Source organism: Sander vitreus, chromosome 2, assembly GCF_031162955.1.
Source record: "Sander vitreus isolate 19-12246 chromosome 2, sanVit1, whole genome shotgun sequence".
Lineage (NCBI taxonomy): Eukaryota > Metazoa > Chordata > Actinopteri > Perciformes > Percidae > Sander > Sander vitreus.
Genome location: NC_135856.1, coordinates 15,339,679 through 15,354,826, shown reverse-complemented (window position 1 = coordinate 15,354,826; position 15,148 = coordinate 15,339,679). Strand labels below are relative to the sequence as shown.

At 39.5% G+C, this 15,148-nt stretch overlaps 1 protein-coding gene across 1 annotated transcript in view; it reads right to left on the bottom strand.

Annotated features, from left to right (window-relative positions):
* Positions 1-15,148, bottom strand: part of myh10 (myosin, heavy chain 10, non-muscle) — a 72,316-nt gene that overhangs the window by 11,320 nt on the left and 45,848 nt on the right. Inside the window, exons 15-29 of the mRNA XM_078279753.1 lie at positions 14,629-14,781; positions 13,872-14,045; positions 13,293-13,466; positions 11,432-11,546; positions 9,337-9,530; positions 8,920-9,041; positions 8,763-8,832; positions 8,295-8,455; positions 7,759-7,867; positions 6,763-6,894; positions 6,269-6,475; positions 5,368-5,505; positions 5,051-5,174; positions 4,560-4,731; positions 211-423 (exon numbers count right to left, since the gene is read on the bottom strand). Coding sequence (XP_078135879.1) covers positions 211-423; positions 4,560-4,731; positions 5,051-5,174; positions 5,368-5,505; positions 6,269-6,475; positions 6,763-6,894; positions 7,759-7,867; positions 8,295-8,455; positions 8,763-8,832; positions 8,920-9,041; positions 9,337-9,530; positions 11,432-11,546; positions 13,293-13,466; positions 13,872-14,045; positions 14,629-14,781 — 2,258 coding nt within the window. The remainder of the gene's footprint in view (positions 1-210; positions 424-4,559; positions 4,732-5,050; positions 5,175-5,367; positions 5,506-6,268; positions 6,476-6,762; positions 6,895-7,758; positions 7,868-8,294; positions 8,456-8,762; positions 8,833-8,919; positions 9,042-9,336; positions 9,531-11,431; positions 11,547-13,292; positions 13,467-13,871; positions 14,046-14,628; positions 14,782-15,148) is intronic.

The following is a 15,148-nucleotide window of genomic DNA, read 5'->3' as shown; positions in this document are numbered from 1 at the left end:
AGTTGTTTTTAGAACTCGTAGTTGTCAGCCCCAACTGACGCTGAATCAATTGATCAGATTTCGATCAGCTCCCTCTGGAGCCACAAGGAGGTTTCAACTTTTTTTTCACATATGCAGCTCTACTCCCCAAAACCTGCAAACAGACTTTGATGTGTAAAATCGGTGGAGTTCCCCGTAATTATCATTGATAAACCAGCTTTAAATAAGCACCGGAGCTCCTGCTGGGCAGCGGTGGTATCCAGAGTGTCCTCCAGCTCCGTCTTCAGGGCCTCAAGCTCCTCACTCAGGTCCCTTTTAAGTTTTTCAGCTTTACTTCGACACATCTTCTCCGACTCCAGGTCCTCCTGAAGCTCAGCTAGGTGGGCCTGTAGCTCCCGAACCTGCTTCAAGGCGTTGTTCTTCTGGAGCGTCTCCTCATCACTCCTGGTTGGCAACACAAAAGAACACAAGTCAGTTTTTCAGAGTAGATCCTTATCCTACAACTTAGTCTTCCTTGTATTGAAAACAGTGAAAACATCTGTTTAGGCTAACCTAAGCTGAGGATCAGAATTTATAATTACCTTAATAATAATTTAAAACAATTTCTTCTACACCAAATCAAAATCTTAGTTTTTTAAATTTAATATTTTAGTTTTACCATAAGAATATATAAGAATATGTTGGTCCTCAAAATAACAGGACAAGCACAAGAATATAGAGTATGTTCTTGTACACTTTAACTCCTTTTAATGTTTACACTGCAACACTTCAACCCCTTTCAGTCCTCAGATCTTCACTTTTAAACAAACAAAAAAACCTTCTACAGCCCCTTAAAGTTCCACAACTTCCACTGTTAATACACTTCAACTGCTTTGAGTGTTTACACTATTTATTTTTAACTCCTTTTAGTGCTTTAACATTCACTGAAACTTCAACTCCTTTCAGCACATTCACTTCAACCTCACTCAGTGTTCACACTTAAATGGACACTACAACTTTTCATCTTCTGTCAGCACTTTTTAATTTTTCATGTTCTTCCACATTTTAACTGCCACTTTAACGTTTTTCAGTGTTTTTAGTTTCAATTGAATATTTTTAGCAGTGAGCAAAAATAAATTCTATTCAGAAAACTTAGCTTTTTTTCCCTACTTACTTTGCCGTTTCAATATTTTAGTTTTACCCCAGAAATCTATGAGAAATATTTTGGTCCTCAAAATGACAGCACAAGTGCAAGAATGCAGTGATGTAAATGTATTAACTTTTGTCTGTAATGATATGAACATTAAAGAAAAGGCAAGTCAGTAATGTCATTTTTAAAACTGAAATGAGGCCACCAGTGCACACAGGGTGGCAGTGTGGTGAACTGTAAACGGCTGAAGCTTTCCACATACTGTGAGAAGATGAACATGTTAATGAGACTGTTGAAATGTTTGCTGCTGCAAGTAAGGGCCCAAGTCAAATTCATGCTAGCTCCCAACACTCCCATAACAATCCTCACTTTTGAAGAAACCCAATGATTAAACCCACCGAATGTAATGATTCATCATTAACACAACGCCACAGCGTTGATTAAAGGCACTAATGACTACCATATAAAAGTAATTCGCCATTTTCCAAAAAAAAAGAAATAATAATACAATTGCTCTCAGAATAGCTTCTGCATTTAAAATGGGGCACATCAAGTTTAATGAAAGCTTAATTATCTGGAGCTGTGACTAAACTGATGATCTCTGTGTGTGAAATTAGTCAGACAGACATTAACCAATGACCCCTGTTGTCTGGACTATTGGTCTGCTGTAAGGAGGAAACTGATGAGAAGACTCATTCAAATAATCTGAGCTGACCTCCAGAGCAACGACCTCCACAGCTGTTTACCTCATCTGCATGCAGTCTCGTGACGGCTAAATAGGAATATAATTAAATTTAACACCAAACATGAATAATTTTGTGGAAAATCCAGATTAACAGAGGAGTGAGCTATATTAAGAAAATATTTTGTTGTGGGGATAGAGTGGTAAGACGCAGGTCGTCTAAGCAATAGCTGGCAACGTTTTTCACACTCTGCACAATAAAAACAAAAATCTTCTGATGGTAAAAACAGGTTTGTTAACGGTTTCTCCTCCACTGTGAAATGACAGCCTGATTTAGCCCAGCTCTTTATTGCTTCATTTGGAAAAACTACTGCAAAGCCCAGGACAGAGAGCATCAGTCAACATCAATTTGCCTGTAATCAGACACGGCTGCCTCCAAGATGAAAGGTCTCAGCCAGTGTCGCTGAAGGCAAACAGAAAAACTGCAGCTGGGAGCTGCAGAGGAAAATAGACAGGGACTGAGGTAAGTGATAGATAGAAAGAAGAGATAGATACAAAGTGTGTATTTGTGCTGAAACACCAACTGCAGCAGCTGAAGGGGATGTTAGCTGCTTTAAGTTCATAGTTGACTCAGTGTTCGTTTGTGTTGTAGCGTCTATTTTAGGTCTTCCTTGGAGTGCAGTTGTCATGGAAATAGGATGTACTGCACTAGCGAGAGGATGTGTGTGAGGTTGTATATTACATACTGAAAATGAGTAATACCACTAACGGTAGTCAGGTTTCCATCTAATTGTCAAGCGAATTTTAAGCGAACCTTAAAATGTCGCAAAAAAAAAGAAAAAAAGAAAATGCAAATTAAAAGTGTTTCCATCAACTGGTTTAGAGCGAATAAACTAGACTACGCAAAAGCGTAGTTTCGTCACAAGTTGACATTACACATGGTTGTAGATTGCAAACCGGCTTGCTAAATCAAAGTGTTTAGAAGCTAAGTTCTTTGGCTAAATGGAGCAAGGTAGCATTTGTACAAGTTGGCCACCTGTGCATAATACAGAGTTGTGGCAGAGACATTTGGTGTCAGTAAGACAACCGTTCACCGCTGTGTATATGCGGTGTGCAGGGCCATACGGTTCAAGCTGTTGAACCACTTTGTCAATTTACACGACGTGGCTGAGGAACAGGCTATAGCGCACCGCAACTCCACTACGCACCTTGTGCCACAAGTGTACGGCACACTGGATGGGACCCATATCCCGATCCTTCCCCCCATCTGATGGATACCGGGACTATAGTCATGTGAGATACATGTTCGCTACGTCACAACTTATTCGACAAACCTGTTTCTAGCTCCCATTTTGCGCATTAACTCTTTTTCCAAAAAAGGCAAAAACCATCTCAAGCGAGCGTAAAAACTTTTTTGCGAATTTGAATTTTGAATTTTTGTTCAAGATTTGTCATTTCCATCAACATTTTCTAATGTGATACTTCCAAATGCACATAAAAATACATTGATGGACTAGTGATATTTTATCACACCAGTTTAGGTTCGTAGTGGTGCGAGTTCAGAGGAGTCGGTAGCCGGTAGTAGCTGCAAAAATACAGGCTTTTGATTTCATACAAAATAATTAATGTGCTTTCTTCAGCTAAGACAATATCTGTATCATTGTGAATTGCCACATGACAGCTATCTTTGGACTTCGAGTATAGCATTGGCTTCATTATTGTCAAGAAGACAGATTTATTTATTGCACTAGGGTCATATGATCTAATACATTCCATTATTTAATTCCAATTTTCTTTTTTTTTGTATCTTCGCTTCCTTTTTTCAGTAATTGTAACATTATGTTTAGAAATTTAGGATAGGCTGACCACCTGGTGACCTGGTGCAAGCAAAACAATCTAGAGCTCAACGCTCTAAAGACAGTGGAGTTGGTTGCCCCACCTGCCCCCATCACCCTCTTTGGCTCCACAATTGACATTGTGGAGTCTTTCGGCTTCCTGGGAACTACCATCTCCCAAGATCTCAAGTGGGAGCTGAACATCTGCTCCCCCGTCAAGAAAGCACAACAGAGGATGTACTTTCTGCGGCAGCTGAAGAAATTCAACCTGCCAAAGACAATGATGGTGCACTTCTACACAGCCATCATCGAGTCCATCCTCACATCGTCCATCCCCATCATGTATGCTGCTGCCACTGCCAAGGACAAGGGTAGACTGCAGCGTGTCATTCGGTCAGCAGAGAAGGTGATTGGCTGCAATCTGCCGCCGCTCCAGGACCTGTATGCCACCAGGACTCTGAAGCGTGCTGGAAAGGCCGACCCCTCCCACCCCGGACACAAACTCTTTGAGACACTCCCCTCTGGCAGGAGGCTGAGGTCCATCAGGACCAAAACCTCACGTCACATGAACAGCTTTTCCCCCTCCGCCACTAGCCTTATTAACAAGGCCCGGAAACCACCCTGACTCTCCACCCCTGACTCTTCATGCCACTGGTCTCTCTCTGCTGTAATGCTCTTTGCTCTTTTTTATTTATATCTTTATTTATTCTTTATTTTTTATTTAATACATACTGTGTACATATACTTATACTTATATTGTTTATACCTATACTTATATTGTTTAATATTCCATCTAGAGAATGTGTGACCAACAACACCAAAACAAATTCCTTGTATGTGTTAAAAAACATACTTGGCAATAAAACCCTTTCTGATTCTGATGTTTGGATTTAGTTGATCAGTGTTTAATATTTTGCAGGTGTCTACCACTGACCTGGCCAGAGCAGCCTGCAGCTCCTCCTCCTTCTTGGTCAGTTGGAACTTCAGCTCCTCTATCTGGGCCTGAAGCTCAACAATCTGGTCCTGCAGGTCCGTCGTCTCAGCATCCAGTTTGCGTTTGGCCTTCTCCAGCTCCTGGCGCGTTTTCTCTTCCTTCTTTAAACGCTCTAAAGGGAGGCACAATCACATGTCTCAGAAACAAGATTCATAAACGAGTTACGAGTTACAGAGGGTTCATATGAGGCATAACGAGGTCACAGAAAGTGAGAAACCGCAAACACCTAATTACTAACAGCCTGACACAACTAACTGTAATCCCATTAGTTGCTTTGCTTAAATGCACAGGTGTTTTTTTCAAACATTCCAACATTCCTCGGGTCTGTAGCAACCCTGCACTCAATTAACGCAGATGAAGCCATATTAAAATCAAATTGCTGTGTAAATGGAGCCAGTAACAGAAGCTTGCTGGGAGTCAGAGTCCCTTACCCTCCAGGTCAACCATCATCATCTCCTGTTTGTTCTTGATCTTGCCGAGGTTCTTTGCTTTCTCCTCCTCCTCTGTCAGCTGGGAGGTCATCTCGCCGATCCTGTCCTCCAGCAGCTTTTTCTCCTGTTGGATGAAATCCAAGTGTGGGTTAGACTGGAAGCTTTAAGACACACGACTACTATATGGAGGTGAAAAGGTCAAAATACACTATTTTTGTATTACGCACCAATATCCATCACCTTATTTTATTTATGTTTTACCTTTTCTGCTTTCATGTTCTTGTTTGACACATCATTTGCAGATCTAATCCTCTCACCTTAAGGAACTTGGAGTTTTGGTCCTCCAACAGGAGAATATCCTCCTCCATTTTCTTGATCTTCGCTTCAGCTGTCACTTTATCTAGCTGCAGCTTCTGTCTCGCAGCTTCCTCCTCATCAAGCTGCTCCTCCAGGTCCTATGGAGAGGGAAACACACACAGATAACGATTCATAACCAATCTAATGCTGAAGGCGGAACAATGAAGTTATTATAAAGTAAATGGACTGTTTTTATATAGCGCTTTTCTAGTCTTAACGACTACTCAAAGCGCTTTTACATTGTACAGGAACCATTCACACACATTCATACACTGTGGCCAAGACTGCTGTACAAGGTGCCACCTGCTCTTCAGATAAACATACACACACACAGGCGCAGCATCAGGGGTAACTCAGGTTCAGTGTCTTGCCCAAGGACACTTCAACATGGGACTGCAGGGCCAGGGATCGAACCACCAACCTTCGGCAGGCAACCACTGAGCCACAGCCGCCCGGTGTGGCTCAAAGTGATGGGAGTTTGACAAATGAAACTCTTTAAAGCACATCAACACTTGGCTTTAAATCGTAAAAGTATTACTCTACAACATTAACAATATAAATAAGCAATGATCAAAGTAAAAAAAACAAAAAACATTTTAAGTTATTACTTAAGAGTTTAACACTTTAAGGTGAACGGCTTCATTAGTGTAGTTTGATCAGATTTGTTAAGACAAGGCTGTGGACTCTCTTCAACCTCTATATACATGACAGAAAGACCCTTTAAATGTTCAAATGAGGACAATTATGATAGTGTGTAATGTTCTTGAAAGGCAAGTACTAACAATGTGGATGTCAGCACATCAAAACAAAAATAGGAGACAGGTTTCTGTAAGTACAAGTTAAATAGGTGAAGATATGAACCTGGATGTGTGACTGCATCTTTTTCTTCTCATTCTGCAGGCTCTGGTTCCTCTCCTCCTCCTCCTCCACTCTAGACTCCAGGTCATGAAGGATCTCCTCCAGCTCTTGCTTCCTAGAAAGCAGACGAACTCTCATCTCTTCGGCCTCGGCAAAGAGCTCTGTCTCCGCGTGGAGTTGTTCTGCTAGAATATTCTTCTCCTCTACGAGCTGGAGAAAGGGAACAGTTTATATATATATATATATACATACATGTATCAAAATATATCCAGCCTTCTTAGCTGCAATATTGCTTTCTTCAAATGTTATCAATAATCGATAGAGCACAGTAAATACAAACACTACTACAGAAATAAAAGCATGTAACAATGATAAACTTATCACAATTTTTGAAAAATAAAGTTCCCTAAGCCTTTATTGGGGCCACAATTATATCAGCTTATAGGAGGTAAAAAATATTTACTTTCCATAACTTAGCTGAGGTATAGCATGTTTACCTGTTGATGTTTCCTCTCCATCTCCACGAGCTCATTCTCCACCTTGAGCTGTCTCTCCTTCACCTTTACCAGCTCCTCATCTTTGGCTTGCAGCTCTTCCTCCTGCCTGGTGACCTGCAGTAGAGGCTTCACCTGACAGAGAGAGATAAATTAAACTTGTTCATGTAATTACTCCTTGTTGTTGTTTGTTTGTTTCTATGCTTTGGCAACACAAATTGATTAATTTCCTCATGCCAATAAAGCAAATTGAAAATTGAAATTGAGAAAGAAAAAGAGAGACAGAGAGAGAGAGAGAGAGAGAGAGAGAGAGAGAGAGAGAGAGAGAGAGAGAGAGAGAGAGAGAGAGAGACAGAGAGAGAGAGAGAACCTCTTAGGGGTTTCTGCAGTGTTGTTGGCACTTGAAATGTTTTATGATAATGAAGAGGCATTGTTTGCTTCATAGGCTGTGTATTTGTTTTATTACATTATCTGGGTCACATAACAGTGATATAGCCATAATATGTATCCTGCGATTTATTCAAAACTTTAATATAAAAAAAAGTGATAAATAAATAAATATTTTTAAATTTGCCTGAAAGAGACGATTATATTGTTAATCGCAATTATTTCTGAGACAATTAATTGTACAGCAAAATTTGGAATTTTTACAGCTCTATATAAGATTTTTAATACCTTCTAAGGCCTATTTCTTTAGGAAAGGTTTAGGTTTGTTAAGACTTTTCAAGGCTAATAAGCCCAGTGAAACTTGGCAAGAATAAACTCTGATGAAGTCTAAAGGATAGATTTTTAGTATTCTCTATTGTCTGTTTAGTCCTTATTTAATTGAAGACATTTGTCAGGCATCCAATTACTACTAATAAGAAAGAAATTACTAATTACTTACTAATTTCTAAAAAATGCTCAGATCGTCAGGTGAAGCAGAGATATAGAGCTGTGTATCATCTGCGTAGCACATTAACTACTTTGTTGGAATACGTAGCTGTCAAGAGTTCTGACCTTGGTGAAGAGCCTCCACCACTGCCAGTGTCGCAGCTTCAAATAGGCAGCACAGTTCCTCTGGAGGACCTTTAGGGCACTCAACTGCTGCTGCTTCTTAGCAAAGGCCCTAAGGGAAGAAATGGTACAATAACAGGTGGAAAATCAATGTTTGGGTATAGCAGGGTTTTTAAAGTGTTCCGTTTTTTTGAAGACCAAGGTTGGGCTGCATTAAGTGTACAGATGCGCTATAAATGCACCAGACGTACAAACAGTCTTTTCCCTTATTGTGCTGCTTAAATGTTAATCACGACATGCACTTCAGTACTTGTGATTTGTTTATTTATGTGAACTACTGGGAAGAGCTTCTAGCATACACATGTGACTTGACATGACAGATGCATTAACACTTGTCAAACATCTGAATGCTTTGTGTCTCAGACCACCTCTGGGGGTTTGATCAATTGGATCACTATCCGTAAATGCATCTTGGGTATCCAAACGCAAATATATGTTCATATGTGAGAAATTTGAATTAAAAGAAATCTGAAACGTACTTGCGTGCCAAGTATCCACGGCAAACAGACTGGAAGTAGATGATGATGTCAGTGATCTTCAGATCCCTCTCCTCTTCCAGGTGAGCCAGAACACCAGTTCTGAAGAAGATCTTACTCTGACCAATACGGAACAGGTTGGGGTCCAACTCCAGGGCTTGGATCTATAAAGGGCACATAAACAGTTATTAAGAATTTACTTACTGGAAAACAGTTTTCATATTGCAAGTAAGTATTTGTGTAGGGTGTTTCCACCGCAGGAACTTTCCCAGGGGACCACGAACCCTTAGAGGAACTAAACCTGCATTTTGCTGCAGTTTAGCGAGCTAGGGTGTGAATAAGAGTGAGCTGGGGTGCAAAGAACAAAACAATTAAATTATAGTAAAAAAAACTTAATATTCAGATTTTTATGACGGTCACATATTAAGCAGTTTTAAAACAGAAATATAGCAACAAAGAAAAAAGCACTACCATTCTCTCACAGGCTTGTTTCCCATCCATGAATCCCTTGGGGATAGCGTTAGGTGTCAGGATCTCATATCTGTGAACAAAAAGAACATTAATATAAACTTTTCCTCTGTGTAAAAAGAAATTACATAGCTCAAAGGGTATCTTTGTTGTTTGTCACCTCTGTCTGAACTCCTGGAAGACGATGCGGTTGGGGAAGCCCTGTCTGCAGATGCGAATCCCCTCTAGGACTCCATTACACCTTAGCTGGTCCAGAACCAGATGAGGCTCCAGTTTACCAGCCTAAAGAAAAAACAAATACACCATTAAGACCAGAAACAAGTATTTGTATACTTCTAGATTTCAATCGTACAATTACGGCAAAAACTCTGAAATTCATTTTCTTTTCTTTTTGGTCTACAGGTTAGCATTACTGGATTTCATTGCAATGAACACTATATACTGGGAGAATCAAGTGACAGTAGATACAACATGCAACAGGGATAATCAATCATAATATAATAAAAAGAGTTATAGGTCCCCTTTCCACTGCTTGACACTCAGCTTCTAATACATTTAGATTAGATTATTTATTTACTCTTTTTTCGTGGTTGGGAATGATGCATCGGACAAAGTTGGGGTTGGTGTTCCTCAGTGTGGCCATGAGCTTGGTAAGCGACTCCTTGTAGAGCTGTCCAACAGTACGAAACATGCCTTTTTTCGTTTTGTAGGTGGCGCCAAAGGCTGTCTCGTTCATCCCTGCCACCTGGTCCAGGCCAACGATACGGTCGACTGGTGGGGAGATGGGGAGAACTGGTAAGAGCGAGAAGACTTCATGGATGGGGAGCAGAGAAAAAACAGCAGCAGCCACACAGTGACATAATGTAGCTACAGTGCAGATGGACGAAAAAAACATTACACACTACAGTCAAACAACGGCAGTCTAACAAAGTAGCATTCAAACACTAGAACTACCACTAGCTTCTGCAGATAGAAATGGAGCGCGTAGCCTATCTATTCCTAAGGGTCTGTACATACAGGGCTCTATATGTACTGTTACCTTGGAGAGAAGCACCATTTTTGATATGATTCACTCACTAAGCATTAACAAAATTTAATTGCAAGATCTAAAATGTTCTTCTCTGGTCCTATTGGATGCGATAAGATGCTTGATGGCAGATACATGAAAGTTTTTCTATATTTTACTGCTTATGACACAAAACCTGCATCAACCTATTGCCAGTAAAAATCATCTCCTCTTAACATGTTAACATTTAAGGGGTTGCAAATACTGGATGCAAAAAATATTACAATATAACTGTTCATGACCTATATTAAAGGAGCACTACTGCAATTTTACCCATGAAGATCAGTTGACTAGTCATGGTTAGTCCTACTCTACTAACTACGATTATATATATTTTTTTTTTAAACATACTTTATCAATTTCCCCGCAAGGGAAATTATTATTTTTTCCACTCTGTTGTTAGTAACACACAGGCCTGAAATACATACACATGCTCACGAACTATACATGCACAAATGGAGAGATGTCAAAGTAAATAATTACCGTAGCTTAAACAGCTGGGAAATGTACTGTTTAGTGGGTTTTTCTTTTTTTAAATGTGTGTGAATGTTGGGAACTATTAAGCCACACTCAATTAAATATACATTGATTAATGTCCAACTGACTAAATTAAAGTTACAAGTATGTAGCGAGTCACAGGGTGCTGGAGTTTATACTGGGGTGATGATGTATGGCCTGCTGTCTGGACCCTTTACACTGACCTCTGAGCTCAGAGCCAAAACAAATACTAACATCTGCTTTCAATTCCAAGCTACTGTGACCCTATCAAGAAAGGAGGAAGGCGGGAAATTAATGTTAGAAAATTCTCTTCAGTCAAGCTACTAATCCTTAATTTGCTCATGGATGTATCACATCACAGAGGGGGGACAAAAAGAGAAAAAGGCTATGAAGACTCCAAAAAGCTGCATTAGATCCTTAACGCTTGCTTCAGGGCTATTGACACAAATTAAAGCACACTAGTTTGACTAGAGGAAGCACTTGACTATATTCTACTTTAGCTTATTAAGGAATTTGGCACTAATGCTTTTGGCTGAGACAAAGGAGCCATGCAGCCTGGAAGCAAATGGGAGCCATTGTAGCTATGAAAGACACAGCACTGGCTCAAGCATGAAACATACAGCCAGATCTGGGCAAAATATACCAGTACACTTTCAAGAAGTTAACCTGCTGGGAAAGTTCTTACATTTAGCCTATCAAGCACCTTGAGCAGCTTGGTTTCACAAGCCAAAACTCTTTCATTATTATTTTGGCCCAGGTCTGCTACAGCACGACCCAGTCATTCACCTGCCGGCTCATCCAGACTAGTGACATTGTCATAGAATGAAGCCCTTTGAATGGTCTGAATCTCTACAACACAGAGAAAAAGACAGGGAGGGGAGGGTGATGTTAAATGTATTCTTAGAAATGATATATGTATAGGCCTGGGTCAACAAGGCAGACAGCTGTTGTTAGTAGGCTTGAGTGAGAGACATATCAACGTGCTTGTTAACTGAATAAGCAAACAAGTACATAGATAATGAAGCTAAAATGATGAGTTACTAAAACTGAGTCCTTCTAGTATCTAGTACAATTTCAAATGTTTAGAGATAAGAAGGTGGCAGCTTACCATCTTTCCAAAGTTCACCCACAAATTTGTCAGTTGACTGATGCAGAAGTGTGGCCACATTGTCATTCAGGGGGTCCATGTTCTTCATTAGCCACTCATCTGCCTTATAGTCCACCTGTAATAACAAAGAACTCAGCTATATGGACAAAACTAATACCACAAGTATTGGCTGTCTAATTCTGGATTTTTTTTTAAGGCAATACAAAATGATTCTGAATAAATCCAATAATAATACACCTTTTTTTTTTACATTAACAGTTTTTTTTTTTTTAAATTAAAAACCCCTTATATTTGTTTTTGTTTTTAAAGAATTGTGAGTAGGATCTAAAGCATGTCTTTAGCATATTGTACTTACATTTTTGTAATTGTCATATGATGTATACACCGATAAGTATAGCATATAAACGTGGAGCATGTATGTCATATATGTTGGCCCCACAGCAGATACTAATATAATATCTTTGATAGGCTATTATTGGCTGATTTACGGGGGCGGCCTATTTATCAAGGGCCACATTATGTAAAATGTTGTGTCCTTATAACCTGGCAATAACCTGGTAAAACGTAAAATTAAGTTAGTCCCACAAAGCTTTTAAAAATATGTGTTCTTGAGTATTTATTTAAGATATCAATCTTTGACAGATTTTGGTAAAATGTAATGTATTACTTATTTACACAGGAGAGCTGCAAATAAAATTTCTCAATATGAACATTTTGTAATTATATTTAATGGAGAGAGAGAGACAATAATACTGATCATCCGCACCTACAGTAGGTTTAAGGATTTGGATGAAGTAAGGATTAAATTCTTCAAGTAAACATTAGCTTTTTGAACTGGTCACATATTCTTTAAAAAAATAAATAAATAAAAAGAATTAAGGAATTTTATGAAAATCATTACCAAAAAAAGTTTGTTTATGTTATGTAATTCTGTAAAAAAAAAAAAGAAAGAGAAGAATATTGGCATATATATGTGAAGATAAAAAAAATTTTTAACTCTCAAATATCAATTAAATCACTGAGTTTTTGAGGTGTAAAACGACACAGTCCACATAATGGTAAACAGATGTTCTACTTAGCAGGTCTCCCTGCAGACTGAGTTCTGTTGCATAACACCACTCACAACATCCAAATCCACTCCAATACAATGGCATATAAATCAGACCAGGACTCAGTATTCCCACCACAGGAGAACCTTGCGTCATTGTTTTATCTGAGTGCTAACCGGCTGCAACTTTTCATTTGCTGTTTAACATTTGCAGAAGAACATCAGGGAGGAAAAGAGATATATAGGAAAATATGAATGTGACAGAAATAAAGCAGCTGGTCTGACCCAGAACTACAGTACAATAAGAAGCAAGGGAGAGATATACAGTATATATCACATATATTTCTAAATAATATGGATGTAAAACAGAACATTCATTTCAGTACGCACCAGCCTTCCAGGAACTGCCTTAATTTAAAAGGCATGTGTTGAAGTACCTTAGAAATGTAAGCTAATTTAAAGCAACCAAACGTTTGTACAGAAGCAATGCAACATTAGTATGATGGCTTTAGTAGTATCCGATGTAACAGATACCAATAATTACCTTTTTGTTGTGTCTGTCTTGGTGAGTGCTTTTTAGAAGAGAGCCTGACCTATGCTATAAAAACAAGCTCCATAAAATGAAAGATTTATCCTTAAGCAAGCAAGTCATTTTAAATGAAAAACCCATTATTATTATTATTTTTTTTGTTGTTGTTTAAGACCCACTAGGAGTGGAGTTCCAGTGTGAAAAGAAACACACATCAACCGTGTATTTAAGCAGCGACAGACACCTGCTGAGTGTGATTCTAAAAAAGTTAAAAACGAGCTTACTTTGCCAGCGTAGTGGATGATGCAGAAGTCAGCCTTATCTTTGAGCTGGCGGGGCTTCTGGAACTTAGTGTGTGTGCCCTGCTCCTGGATCAGCTTGTCTACGAAGGTCTTGTCCGTGGCCTTGGGGAACCAGCACTCTTCATCCAGAAGAGCCAACACTCCTGGAGGGTTTGCCTGAAGGAATATCAACACAGGACAGAACTAGACTTCAGAGGGAGTGAACTGTACTACCCCAGCAAGACAACAACCACAAGTATTTTTTATGTGATATGAGATAGGAGCATTGTGGTTAGCATCTTAAACCCGTATTCTAGGCCACCAGGATGCCATAACAACAACTTTTTCTCAATGCAGATGTTAGTAAGCGAGTAAAGGCATAAGTAACTTTTCCTTTCCAATTTAGGCGAAACATGTAGCACGTGGTTTAAAAGAAATGTTGAGTGAATATTATTTAGTTGCTAAATCGTTTGTCAGCATAGCTGAATAATTCAAGAATAAGTACAAAATAAGAGTTTAAGTAGGATTTTGTTTTAAACATAATATTCATCTTATTGATACTATTTAATCATTCACACTGACCGGCCTCTCAATGAGGTCGATGCAGGGCTGCAGGTCGAGGCCGAAGTCGATGAAGCTCCACTCGATGCCCTCCCTCTGGTACTCCTCCTGCTCCAGGATGAACATGGTGTGGTTGAAGAGCTGCTGCAGCTTCTCATTGGTGTAGTTGATACACATCTGCTCAAATGAGTTCAACTGTAGTTGGGGAGAAATACAAGGAAGAACAATACTTTTACAAAAAATGTGTGTAGATGACTCAAAACCTCAAATGTAGATAGCTCATAAGACAACAACAGCAACCAAAACAAACATTTTCATCAACTGTACAAAACCAGAACATTTCATCTAGCCACAACTGGACAAATTGTCTTCTTTAAAGATTAAAGCTATAGGGCGTAGTTTCTGTCATCCCAATGAAAAATTATAGTAATGACAACAACCACATGATACAAGCCTTATGTGATCGCGCACGCACCCCCACCCCTCCTCCACACAGTTGCTAGTAGCCAAGGAGGACACGGAGGAACATGATTGTCTCCTCAAAAGAAGTAATTATTTTCACTCAAGCTTCTACGCAGGAAAGTATCCGGACGCCACAATCTTCTGAACATAGCCATACTGAGAAATACAGAGAGAGTTGTGTGTAGCTGATCTACTGTGTAGTCTTATTAGCTTTGTAGCAACTCATTTGTCAAAGGCTTGAATGTAACGGACGTTCATTAATTTCAAAAAGTTGCGCACTAAAGCTTTAAAAGATTGAAAAGATTTTAATCCAAACCTGGAAAATTTCAAAACCCGCAATGTCCAGGATGCCGATGAAGGAGGCACCCTGCCGTTTGGTTCTGTCCAGAGCTTTGTTAATGCGATGGACCAGCCAGCGGAACAGACGCTCATATGTCGCTTTGGCCAAGGCCTCGACAGCAAAGTCAGCCTGGCAGGAGAGAGAGAAGAGGGGAGAGGGAAAAGAATGGTGAGACAACATAAGGAAATAGAGAGCTGACATGGCAGAGAGCGAGCACAGGCAGGTCAGAGCTTGAGTCAGTAGAATTCAGAAACGCTTCCAGATTTTCAATGGACAAATGGACTCACACATCTTGGCAAGACTGTATACCGTTAATGTTCCACATGTTTTCTGAGTCAGACTTGTATTAATATCTAAAACAGTTGAGGCAAAAGTGTATCCATTGAGCTGTAGCCATAATGATCAGGAGCCTACAAGAATACTGCACTGATTCATAAACAGGAGACATACTTTGGAGTGTTTTCACAGAAGGTAAAACTAACCTTTCCTTGTGCCC